This window comes from Hemicordylus capensis, chromosome 4 (assembly GCF_027244095.1).
Source record: "Hemicordylus capensis ecotype Gifberg chromosome 4, rHemCap1.1.pri, whole genome shotgun sequence".
In the NCBI taxonomy this organism is placed as follows: Eukaryota; Metazoa; Chordata; class Lepidosauria; order Squamata; family Cordylidae; genus Hemicordylus; species Hemicordylus capensis.
The window spans coordinates 153,069,162-153,081,947 of NC_069660.1; the positions used below are offsets into that span (position 1 = coordinate 153,069,162).

Sequence of the window (12,786 nt, forward strand, 5' to 3'; positions counted from 1 at the left end):
CTATATATTGTGAAGTGTGCGTGTGTGTATTCAGTGAAATGTATTTCCAGGCAGCATACTTATTTTGAAATATCAGACTTGAATCCTTGGGGGCCTGGGGTGCGTGGAGGCCCTGGACTTTGGGGGGCTGGGGTCCCATTTTAAAATCTCATCTTGGCCCATTCCAACCTTGCTATGCCCCTGGCAGTCACTACACATGGGTTTCTGCACAACACCTGCACAGAAGAAACTTCCATGTAGAAAGTGTGTCTCTTGTAAACTGACCTTGAATTTTCCATCCATGACTGGGATATCTGAGATTTAGAGTAAATAATAAAAGAACAGCACACTGCTTGTGACAGGAAGGGGCAAATTACAATGATTTCTTAGTCTGGCAGGGGCTTGTTTTGGCCCTAGCAGAACTTGGCTGTCTGCTCCTGTTGCAAATTCCTCTGTCTAGTGTGGCAAACTAATGTATCCTCCTCCCTCCTGGTGTCAAAGTAAGCACCAGAATGGTGAATATACATATACCCCATCATGAGCCAACAGTCATTACAAGACAAAGGCTGGTAGGAATCATTCACTGGTTTATAGACCCCCCGCCACCTTCTTCTTCCCCTAGTTTGCTAGTGGCTATTTGTGCAGGTGATCCTCTAGTCTAGGACAAAGTCATGTTTTTTTTAAAGCATGAGATGAGACAGAGAAAATGACACTTGGAATCCTCGCATAACTCCTGACTGTTGTTCTAAGTCTTTTACAGAGATGGCTCATGTTTTCAGGTTTTGATCAACAACCATGCCTAGATGGTACAGTGTTCCTTTTAACAAGGATTTCCAGATATTGTTGACTACAAGTCCCATCATTCCTGTTTGGACAGGGGTGCAATTTCAGTGCTTGCCCTAGGCGTTATTTTCCCTATATACACCTCTGTGCTGAAGTCTCAGATGCCAGATTTCCCAGGCTTGGGGGTGGAACTCCAACAGTCAGCATAGCTCCTTGGTCCCTCCCCATGACTAGCAAAAAGCAGGATTATGCACATGGTAAAAATGGCAGAATTATGCAAAACAAGAGCAATTATGCTTAGTGTGAATTGGCACAAAATTTGCGTTGACTGGGCACAATTTATTTATTATTTTAACAGGGTACATCGTTTAACACTTCTGGCACAGAAAATAGCATCAGCAGTTGCTATCAGCTGCTGTTTGGTTTGCCCATGGCTTGGGGAAATAGCCCTCCCTTCAGGTGACTACTCCACTCAAAAGCACTAGGGCAGCTGTGCTTTACACCATGGTAGGCAGACTTCAGGAATAGGGGATCTATGTTTTCTCCTCTAGAACCAAAATGTCCAACCAGAGCCAGTGCAAAATAACAGTTCAGAGCAGGGATGGAGGGTGGGACCAGATGCAAAATGATGGCATAGGGGGCAGGCCTACTGCACCTGCGTGCACTGGGATAAACTGCATACACAAATTTACATGAGTTACTACAGCTCAGGGATTCCAGCACAAAACTAAATTGCGGGAAGACATGGTCAAAGGCAACCAGTTATCTTTTGAAGGTAAGGAACACTGCGGTAAGTGATTAGCACAAAGCTAGCTGCCCACAGCACAGAATAGTGTTCTATTGTGGAATGTCAAGTTATGTCACTATTCAAGAATACAGGTGCATTTAATAGCTAGGGTAGATTGAGGCTCAGAGATGCACAATTTGCCCACAGATCAGAAAAGAATGGCCTAGTTCACAAATTGTTCCAATCTAGATTTAATGTGGATTACTGACAGCATCATTGTGTAAACCCACACCAAGGCAGGAATCTCAGATTTCTGGGCCATAAACCACCTTTCTTGGTTTGGTCTGGGCCATAAACCACCCAGATTTCTTGGGCCATAAACCACCTTTGTGTGGGTTCACACAATCATGCTAATGTCATTAAAACTAGAGATGAACTATTGGACGGACTAGGCTTAAATGTACTGAGAGAAAACGGAAGTATTTTTATTGTTGCTATTGTTAAACAACCGGGAGCCAGAAAGCTATGCTGATCTACTGCAAAATCAACCAGAAAGCAGTAGGTTCCAATCTAGCTTCTGCTTGCTGCATCCTGCAGACTATGTTCCAACTTCCTCAGGTAGAAGAATCTTGGACAGGAGGGCTAAAAAAGGCCTCTTAGCCGAGATTCAGGGGCACTGTGGCTCTTGCTGTCAAACAAGGAATAACAGTACTGAGTTAGACTGACCACAGAACCAAAAGGATTGTAAGCATTAAAAGGGAAGGTAAGCATAGTGCTGGGAAGTTATATTACAAGAGACCCAGCAAAATGATAATTTAAATGGTGCCTGAACAGGAGAATTTCTCAGCAGATTACACTCAGTATATGTTGTGTACCCTGGAAAGATCAGTACCACATGGTTAAGCTAATCCAGACTTGCATGCCTGAAAGCCTTGCTGGTTTATATCTTTGTCGATTTTGAGGCTACTCACATGATGGAGGAAAACCAGGCTATGGGAGCCCAGCCCAGTTTTCCTCCATCGTGAGAACCGCCGGGCTTGCCCGCGAGCCCGGTGGTGCAACGGTGGCTAGCCTGCTAAAGCTGCCCTCCCCTTAAATCGGGTCAGTGCAGCAAGAGCTCCACTAACTCCATTTTTAAAAATCATGAGTTGGGGTGGCTCCATGGTGATTCATGAGGAGACCCCTGACCAGGAGGCTACAACAAGCCTCAGGGGGGCCCCCAGAATGCCCCACACACTTGCATTCTGGAACTTCCGGGGGCCAGATGGTCCCCAATCCCTGCCGCCCCAACCGGCTCTGTGATGGAGCCCATAATTGTGTGGGCAGCCAATCCGGCCACCCAGGGACAGCTCGGCAATCATCTTCAGGGAGGGATAAGTTAACCTACTATCCCCGGGAACCCGCCCGAAGCTCTACTCACTGACTGTGAGAAGAGCTTCAGTGTTTGGTTGCACAGGTGGAATGACTGGAAAGGGAGCAGCAGACAAAATGGATTAGGGTTTGAGTGCATTGTTTTCTCTCCAGGAATAGATGCACAGTAGAAAATCAATCTCCAGTTAAACCAATACCTCCCCGCTCTGGCCAGCCTGTATAGAGCAGTTTTTAAAAGATGCACTTGAACTACTAGTCTGGAGTGTTTTCACACATGTGTATTCAATATGGAGTCATACTTTTTTTTAATCTGGTAGCATTTCTAGTCATTGGAGATACAACAGTGCCATCTGCTGTCTGGCTCTGGAGATGGAACATCCATCTCTATATTGTTTTGCTTCCTCTGTCCTAACTAACAAAAGGATGGCTTTGCAGGATTCCTTTACTTTGGAGGCACCTTTTAAAGTGGTGATTCTCTTATGTGCAGGGGGAGACCAATTGTCCCTATCCAACCCCAGCACAGCATCTCTCCAGTAGGGATGTGCACGGAACCGGCAGTTTCACCATTTTGAAGGCGGCGGGGGTCTCCCTTTAAGAGTGGGGGGAGAGTGCCCTCCCATCGCTTCCCCTACCCCATCGGCATTGGGTTTTTTAACAGCCTGTCGGGGCTGCAGCATACTTCCCTGCCACCCCGTTGCCCTCGTCTTCCGGACATGACCAGAAGTCAGCAACTTCCGCTCGTATCCGGAATATGAGCGTAACGGGAGCTATGCTGACTGTTGGAGTTCCACCTCCAAGCCAGGGATATCTGGCAACTGAGACTTCAGCAGGTGCTTCCTGTGTACTCTGGAGTGCAGCCTTGCTGTCATAAGGGCTAGAAACATCTAGCCCTACAGCATCTACAGCAGATTTTTAAAAGGCACACAGATTCTTGCTTTGTGTTGTCGTTTTTTTTTTTTTTAAATGCTGCAAAAATTATCTTCTCATCCAACTGTGAAGTCTACATGAGCTAAACCTAATCTTAGAAGTAAGTGATCACTTGACTTATTTATTTATTATTTATTTAATGGATTTTTATACCGCCCCAAACCAAAGTATCGGGGAGGTTCACAATAATAAAACAATACAACTACAAACATTAAAATCAATTAAAACTCCCCAAACTCCAAAAACTGCCTAAAACAAGAACAATTTACAAAATTTAAAATTGCAAAAGCTAAAAGGCCTGGTTAAAAAAATGAGTCTTCAAGGATCTTTTAAAAACCGCTAGAGATGGGGAGAGTCTTATATCAGCAGGAAGTGCATTCCAAAGTCTTGGAGTGACAACTGAGAAGGCCCGTCCCTGAGTGGCCACCAAACGACTTGAAGGTAGCCACAGACGGGCCTCCCCTGACAAACGCAGTGGAAGATGGGGATAGTGCAGAAGAAGACGCTCTCTTAAATATCATGGGCCTAAGCTGTTTAGGGCTTTATAGGTTATAACCAGCACTTTGTATTTTGCCCGGAAACCTATTGGCAGCCAGTGTAACTCCTGTAATATAGGAGTAATATGATCTCTTCGAGATGACCCGGAGACCAACCTGGCTCCACGTTCTGTACTAATTTTAGTTTCCGGACTACGTACAAAGGCAGCCCCACACAGAGCGCATTGCAGTAATCAAGACTGGAGGTTACCAGCAAATGTACTACTGTTCTGAGATCATAAATCTCAAGAAACGAACACAGCTGGCGTATCAACTGAAGCTGATAAAAAGCACTTCTGGCCACTGCCTCAATCTGAGAAACCAGGGAGAGGCGTGAATCCAGAAGCACTCCCAAACTGCGTACCTGTTCCTTCTGTGGAAGGGTGACCCCATCTAGAACAGGCAGGTCAATATCGTTTCCCGAGTAACAACCCCACACAACAAGTACTTCTGTCTTGTCTGGATTCAGTCTCAGTTTGTTATCCCTCATCCAGTCCATTACAGCCTCCAGGCAGGCATTCAGGGAGGATATGCCTTCTCCTGATGAAGTTGACATGGAGAAATAGATTTGGGTTTCATCATCATACTGATAGCATCCAGCTCCAAATCCCCTGATGATCTCTCCCAGCGGTTTCATGTAGATGCTAAAAAGCACTGGAGACAATATAGAGCCCTGAGGGACCCCATATAAAAGCTCAAGTTTTGAAGAGCAACAGTCTCCATCTGGAATCTGCCTGAGAGATAGGAGTGGAACCACCGCAAAGCACTGCCTCCTATACCTAACTCCCTTAGACATTCCAGAAAGATACTATGGTTGATAGTATCGAAAGCTGCCGAGAGATCCAAAAGGACCAACAGAGTCACACTTCCTCCGTCAAGTCCTAATTGGAGATCATCCATCAGGTTGACCAAGGCAGTCTCCACCCCATAGCCCACCCGAAAACCAGTTTGAAATGGGTCTAGATAGTCAGTTTCTTCCAAGACCGCCAGGAGCTCGGAGGCCACCACCTTCTCAATCACCTTACCCAACAATGGGAGGTTGGAGACAAGCCTGTAGTTATTAAACTCTGAGGGATCCAAGACAGGCTTCTTAAGAATAGGTCTAATAATTGCCTCCTTTAAACAAGGGGGCATCCTGCCCTCCCTCAGAGAGGCATTAATAATTGCCGCCAAACCCTCCACAACAACCTCCCTGCCAGATAGTGTAAGCCACGTCGGGCAAGGATCAAGTAGACAGGTGGTAGGACGCACCACTCCAAGCAGCTTGTCCACATCCTCAGGAGTTACAAACTGAAACTGATCCAGTTTAACCATACAAGAGGAGTTGCTGGATACCTCTGCATCTGATACTGCACTAACTGTGGAGTCGAGGTCTAAATCGGTCCGAATACGAGAGATTTTGTCCATGAAAACTCATTAAAAGCGTCACAGTAGGCAACTGATAGATCCAGATTTTGATTCAAGGGAGCAGGGGGTCCTACTAGCCCCCTCACAACCCTAAAAAGCTTTGCTGGACGTCAGTTTGCTGAAGCAATGCGGGCAGAAAAGAAACGCTTCTTTGCTGCACGTATAGCCAGAGCATAGATCTTTAAGTGCACTCTATGTCGTAATCTGTGGTCTACCTTGCTGCTTCACCTCCCACAGATCTTCCGTATACCAAGGAGTCATTTCTGAAGCAGGTCAGAGAGGATGTGTAGGAGTGATCACATCTACTGCCCTGGTAAGTTGACTACTCCAATTTCCCACCAGGGCATCAACCGGATCGTCGGCTGAGCCAACATTAAATCCAACCAAGGCTTCTTGGAATCGTATTGGATCCAATAACCTTCTTGGACGGGCCATTGTAATAGGCCCCTCACCCTTGCAGAGGTGGGACGTGACTGTAAGTACAACATTAAGCAGATGGTGGTCCGTCCATGACAATGGGGAAATCATAGGAGTACCCACCCACAGAACACCACCCTGATCAGAGTGAAAGACCAGATCAAGCGTGTGACCAGCAGTATGTGTCGGCCCGGAGACCACTTGGGATAGGCCCATAGTTGTCATGGCCGCTATGAATTCCTGAGCTGCTCCAGACAGTCCGGTTTCGAAGTAGACGTTGAAGTCTCCCAGCACCACAAGCCTGGGGCACTCCAACACCAAATCTGAGACTAGGTCCACAAGCTCAGTTAGGGACTCTGTTGGGCAGTGGGGTGATCAGTACACCAACAGGAGTCCCAATCTATCTCTGGTCCCCAAGCACAAGTACACACACTCGATATGATCAGACGTTCCAACAAGGATTCTGGTAAGGGAGATATTATCCTTAAAGACCACAGCCACTCTACCTCCCCACCCACATTCCCTAACCTGCACCTCAACAGAGTATCCTGGAGGGAGAAGCTGGGCCCAAACTAGGCCACCAGTCTCCCCCAACCAAGTCTGTGTAATACACACCAGGTCAGCCCTTTCATCCATGATCAAATCACGGATTACTTCCGATTTATTTTGGACTGACCTGGCGTTAAAGAGGAGCAAGTCAAGGCTCTGCAGGTAGTTGACACTGCTCCCCAAGGTCAAAGAGCTGACAGGGCAGCCGGAAGGGGAAACAGCTATTAAGTTTCTGATTTCCCTTCCCCTGTAACGGCCTGCTGACCTGCCAACGTGACTTCTTCTATTCCCCATCACCACTGGAATAGTCGCCCCAAGATCAGTGGACATGCCCCTTCATTTCCCCATCTCTAGACAGACTCAAAATGATGAAAACAACCCTAACCAGGCCAGACTCATTTCCCCCCAGCAGAAAGATACTGAACCAGGGGGTATGGCCCTCGCCCTTGTTGCTCACAAGGTGTCGCCCCTTCGGTGGCAAGCCCGCCGCCACTGACAGCCTTACAGTGCATTCTCTTTTTACACGGGGCTTAGAGTATTGAGCTATTACCCAGTAGAGAGCATATCACAGTTCATCCCAAAAGAGAGAAGCCTGGTTGTCACATAAGAGGGGAGGGGGAGAACACACAGTGCCTTCAGTCCAGTTCAGGCTGGCCTTAAGGGTGGCCAAGCCAGGCGGTCACCAGGCTGGCCTTGCACAAGCCACACAGCTAGGCCACACTGATCAACTAACCACTCCTCACCCAGGTTCACTGTTGATCCAAGGACTGGCCCTGAGTTCAGTCCAAACCCCAAACTGTCAAAATAATAACCAGCAAGCTCGGCATTGCAGGTTTTTTTCTTGGTATAACTTTGAAAGGAGGGCTGTCTGCTCTTATCAGCATTTTTATGCATTCATTTTTATGCATTTTTAAAAGTTAAGCAAAGAAAGTGCATTTTTTTGGATGCACCTTTTTGGATGAATCTGTTAATGAGGTGAGAGACATCTGTACTAAGAAACAAGACACTGAAGAAGCAGCATGGGCATGCCAGTTTACATTCCCTGTTTTGTCTCAATCAAAAACAGGAGTAATGGAGAGAGAAATAGATCTGTAAGAGTGACAACTGTGTCACCCTTAAGGCCAGCCTGGACTGGACTGAAGGCACTGTATGTTCTCCCCCTCCCCTCTTATGTGACAACTGTGTCAAGGAGCCCCTGGTGGCGCAGTGGTAAAACTGCCGCCCTGTAACCAGAAGGTTACAAGTTCGATCCTGACCAGGGGCTCAAGGTTGACTCAGCCTTCCATCCTTCCGAGGTCGGTAAAATGAGTACCCAGAATGTTGGGGGCAATATGCTAAATCATTGTAAACTGCTTAGAGAGCTCAGGCTATAGAGCAGTATATAAATGTAAGTGCTATAAGGCACTGGTTGACAAATTGAGAGTTAATCAGACACATATGTTAGTTTTTAAGGTGGCGTCTGTGCCCAAGCCTGGGAATTGCAAAGCCTGGGAGCCAGACACAAATGCTTTCAAGGGAAGATGGGATTATCACAGGACCTCAGCCAGGGCTAGGACAGTCTAGGGTATAATTGATCTGGAAGAGCCGGGTTAAAATTGCTGCTGAGTCCAAGGGGCCTCTCCACACATATGGATACATCACTTGATGACTTGCAGTTGAATGTGTGAACCAACGTGTTGGAGATGTGAAAGTTCTGCCTGTGGGAGTTAATCTGTCACACGTGCAAATCACCACTTAATACTTAATAGTAACATGTGTGACCCAGCTCTAAGCCTCTCAACTTCACTTCACCATCTATAAAATGGGAACAACAGTGACTTATCCCCAAAGGGTTATGCTGATGGTAAGAAAAACTGTGAACTGTAAAGCGCTCTGTAAACTGGAAGTTGTAATATTCTTAGAAACGACCATCAGTCCTTGTATTTTTTATTTGACTCCAGGAAGGAGCCAAGCCTTTAGTGACTCACAGAACTGACATCACAGAGATCGACTAGGGTCTCCAATAGGGAGAGAGGGGAGATAATTTTTGATTGTCTTCCTTTGAAAAATAAAACAAGGTCCCCTTCCTTTTACTCCTCTCAAAGAACATGGTTGATACCACAAAACTAGCAACAATTCTTGTTCAGCAGCAGCAATCACAACTTGAAAAATCCTGTGCACCTCTCCTAATCCCTGCATATATTAATCTTTATAAATACAGTAATTCTACACATTGATCTGTAGAAAGTCATCATTCAAGGAACCATTCTCAGCAGAAACATGCTGCTGTGTGAAGTCTTCCAGGAACTCATCAGAGATACCTTGCGGCACCAAAATATCTTGAGCCAAAAATGTGGCTTGCCGTCAATACATTTCTCCAAAGTCTGCCAGCCTGATCCACTTTGGTTGATGAACTCCCCATACTATTCTTTTACTTGCAGGCAGTCAAATCCCATTGACTTGTTTTCCAGTTCACACAGCACACTGATATCTCTGAAGGTTCCTAGACCAAAAGATGGAGCACAAGGCATGTTCAGCTCTTGCTGCCGATATTGTCAGGGCACCATGGCCAAGTGAGCAGTCATAGTTCATCTCTCGCAGAGGATGGGTTGAGAGAGGGCTGAGGTGGCAAGGCATCTTTGTTCTGAGCATCTGTATGGATCTGGCCCTGCTGCCGTGTTTTTCGAGACAGCGTTCTGTCCCAGTCAGTGGACACAGTCTCATTGTCCCAGATTGTGGAGGTCTCTGTGTCACTGAGGTAACCTGGCTGCCCAGTGTAGTGGGTTGGATAGACCAGCAAAGGCTCCGCAGAGAAGGCTTTCAGGTCCCTGGTTTTGTAATATCCCATGTACTTGGCACTAAAGAGAGGAGGAAACCAACATGAACATAGCTGCAGATCGGAAAGGGGGTACTTTAACAGCACATTGTGAAATTGTATGCATTTGATGGGGAGCTTGGGCAGCGTAGTGGCTAAGGAACCACATGGTCCTCCCCCAAATCTTACCTCTACTCATTAAACACCCTTAAGCAAGCCTTTTTCTCTGAACCCCCATCTACCCCAGTTACAGGGGGATAATTATACCAACCTACTGTCCAAAGTTGTTATAAGGGTTACTGGGATAAGTCTGTGTAGAGCTTTATACTCTAAACACATATATAGGAACATAGGAAGCTGCCATATACTGAGTCAGACTATAGGTCCATCTCGCTCAGTATTGTCTACACAGACTGGCAGCGGCTTCTCCAAGGTTGCAGGCAGGAATCTCTCTCAGCTCTATCTTGGAGAAGCCAGGGAGGGAACTTGGAGCCTAGATGCTCTTCCCAGAGCGGCTCCATCCCCTGAGGGGAATATCTGACAGTGCTCACACTTCTAGTCTCCCTTTCATATGCAACCAGGGTGGAACCTGCTTAGCTTAAGGGGACAAGTCATGCTTGCTACCACAAGACCAGCTCTTTTCTCTATTAAGTGTAAGTATTCTCTTTATAACTCTGCATTATACAAATCAGGTACTCGGGGCCAATGACTTACACTGGGTGCTTGTTATACATGACCGGCAGGAATTCATCTACAGGCAACATCTTGCCGAAAGGCTGAGCCCCAATCAGTTTCTGAGCCCCCTGCAAGGAGATGGCATAACCCAGTGTCCAGTAAGAGTAATCAGCTTCCACAAGATTCATGACGTTGGGAACAGCCTTCTCAGGGCGCTCCACCTGCATCCGTTTCCGACCAATGTAACTAGAAAGAAAAGAAGGAAAATGCTGCCATGTCCATGACATTCTAGTCACATATGTATCACGGGGAATGGTCTGCAAGCACCTGAAGATGTAAGCATGTGTTGAATCTAACCAGGAGTAGACCTCAGTCATGCCCGAATAGAAGAGTTCTGGGAGCTTCAAGCAAGCTACTCTCAGCTTTCCAAGATGAAAAGTGAGATATAAGAAACAAACAGGCATGCACAATTAACACTAATGCACAAAGATGGTGTGTGTGTGTGTGTGTGTGTGTGTGAGAGAGAGAGAGAGAGAGAGAGAGAGAGAGAGAGAGTTCCTCTACAGAGAAGTAATTCTTAGAGACTCTAAGGGTAACCTTTTGTTGGAAGTGAAGGTCTTTGCACTGTCTCTTGTCTCAGTGACACAGGAGGACAGACTAGTGAGTCAGAGGGCTAGAGAGTCACCCCTTCTCTACTGCTCTGACACTATCCCTTTGGAATGTTGATTGCTAATCTTAGGGAGTTCCTTCCAGCCACTTCCTTCCTCTCTCTCCCTTCTCTTCCTGTTCCTTCTACCCTGCAAGCTCCTCTCCCTGCACCATGAGGGCAGAGATGCAGAATCCATCTGCATCCAGCTAGCTAGCTAGATTAGAGATCCTAACTCCTCACTTTCCTATCTAGAATGAAATTCTTTAATAAATGCCATATATATTGATTTGAAACTATGAACTGGCTCCAAGTTACTTTACTCTCAGCATACACGCATGCCTTAACTAAATTCCGCTGTGTTGTGCCTCTGTGCACTCTGCTATAATGAAAAAGGGATTCTCTTACTAGAGAGAATTCCCAACAACTTTTGCAGATGCAAGACACAGAGAGAGAGAGAGAGAGCGCACTGGTAATTAAAGATTCTTGCTTGCATCAGGCACTGATCTCATCCCTTTTTCAATCCAGGCAGTATAATCCATTTACCACATTTGTGGTCTTCTGCACAGGTATGCAAACCAAGTAGGCCAGTGTTCCCAAGATGCATTGCTCCTTTGCAAATCACATTAAGTCAAGCACAATCCATTCAGAGTGCATCTCAATGAGACCCCCAAAGGCCTACTCAATTTCTCCACTGTAATGCCATGCTGGGCAATTCCTAGGCCTTCCAATTACTCTTTCTCCTACCTCAGTATTTGGGCTGCCAGTGCCAGCTCTTGCAAGCATGCCTGTGGACCACTCCTAAGCTCCGCAGAAGGGAGACCTTCAGCAGGCAACATGAGGTGGACTGCTACTTACATGAGCTCCCAGTCAAGCTGGGCTCTCTCAATATCATCCATCAACTTTGTGAGCTTCCTCTTGAACTGATGCTCAAAGCGCACGTCATCTTCAGTGACGAGGGTCTTCTCCATCTCTCTGCCTACCACCTTAAAGAAACAGTAAGAGAAGTCACTGTAATAGACTTTACTAATGACACCTACAGTACCAGTTGCTGCAAGACATTCAGGAGTAGTTTGGCAGATCTTCTTGGTGACAGCGCAACTTCAGACTGCCTTCCCCACTGATATCTGACTAGCTCCCTCCTTGTCTGGTTTAGAGGCTAAAAGGAAGAAAACAGAAACGGTGCACTGGCAGTTTATTAAAAGAGAGGTCCCAACACATTTCGAGTGGAACTCATCTTCAGGGGAAGTGATTGACAAAGTGCAATGTACAACTTTTCAGCAGCTACTAGAAATGCTAATCTTTCAAGGTCTCTTTCAAGGCCTTGCAGAAGAAAGAGAAGGGAAACGAAAGACCCCTCTTGTACAGTAGGTCAGTGACAAACCTCACTTCCTTCTAGATATAGTAGTGGCTAAGAAAGCATCCAATCTCCCCTCTGGTCAAAACCCTTGAGGAGTAAGGATCCTGGTAGCCAGGAAGCATGTCAGTGTTGAGGGCTTTCAGCTGGCTCGTATTTAGTGCCCTGCAAACAAACAACAACAAAAAACAGTGACAGATGCACATCTCAGTATCTTGGCCTAGCTTATACATGGAGGAAAATGAGGAGATGAAATGCTGCCCAATGTCAAGAACTCTCTAGAATAGAAAACTAGCACAGCTGACAAATTAGGGCCTTTTGCCTTAATGTTCTAGCTTCCTGCTTGCAGCATGCTTCCCCAGCAACCCACCCCCTTGGAAACATGGGGAGACGCTCAAAAGAAATACTTCCACTCACGGACGGAAGAGGTACAGTCCATTCTACCAGTTCATTCCAGCATATGTATGGACCCAGAAATAGTAGGAGGTGACACAAGTTCATTGCACTTTGCCTTGTAACACAAGGGATAGACGGCTATCTGAAACTCACAGAATCTGCCCATTGAAACAAAATTTAACAGCATTTGCAGAATACTTGTAAGAGAATGCCAGTGTCTGC

General features: G+C 46.3%; 1 protein-coding gene across 1 annotated transcript; it reads right to left on the bottom strand.

The window, feature by feature from the left end:
* Positions 1-8,739: 8,739 nt before the first annotated feature.
* On the bottom strand, positions 8,740-12,318 carry LOC128322626 (procollagen galactosyltransferase 2-like). The gene is made up of 4 exons (XM_053244238.1): positions 12,196-12,318; positions 11,670-11,797; positions 10,205-10,411; positions 8,740-9,533 (listed from the first exon to the last, which is right to left on the bottom strand). Exons 2-4 carry the CDS (start codon positions 11,780-11,782, stop codon positions 9,257-9,259), a joined length of 597 nt encoding a protein of 198 aa, XP_053100213.1. The 5' UTR covers positions 11,783-11,797; positions 12,196-12,318; the 3' UTR covers positions 8,740-9,256.
* Positions 12,319-12,786: the final 468 nt, after the last annotated feature.

Coding starts and splice junctions, on each gene's coding strand:
- LOC128322626 (XM_053244238.1), bottom strand. CDS start 11,782: ATGGAGAAGACCCTCGTCACTGAAGATGACGTGCGCTTTGAGCATCAG. Junction 10,412..11,669: donor CAGCTTGACTGGGAGCTCAT/GTAAGTAGCAGT, acceptor TTTTCTTTCTAG/TTACATTGGTCGGAAACGGA. Junction 9,534..10,204: donor ATGTATAACAAGCACCCAGT/GTAAGTCATTGG, acceptor TCCTCTCTTTAG/TGCCAAGTACATGGGATATT.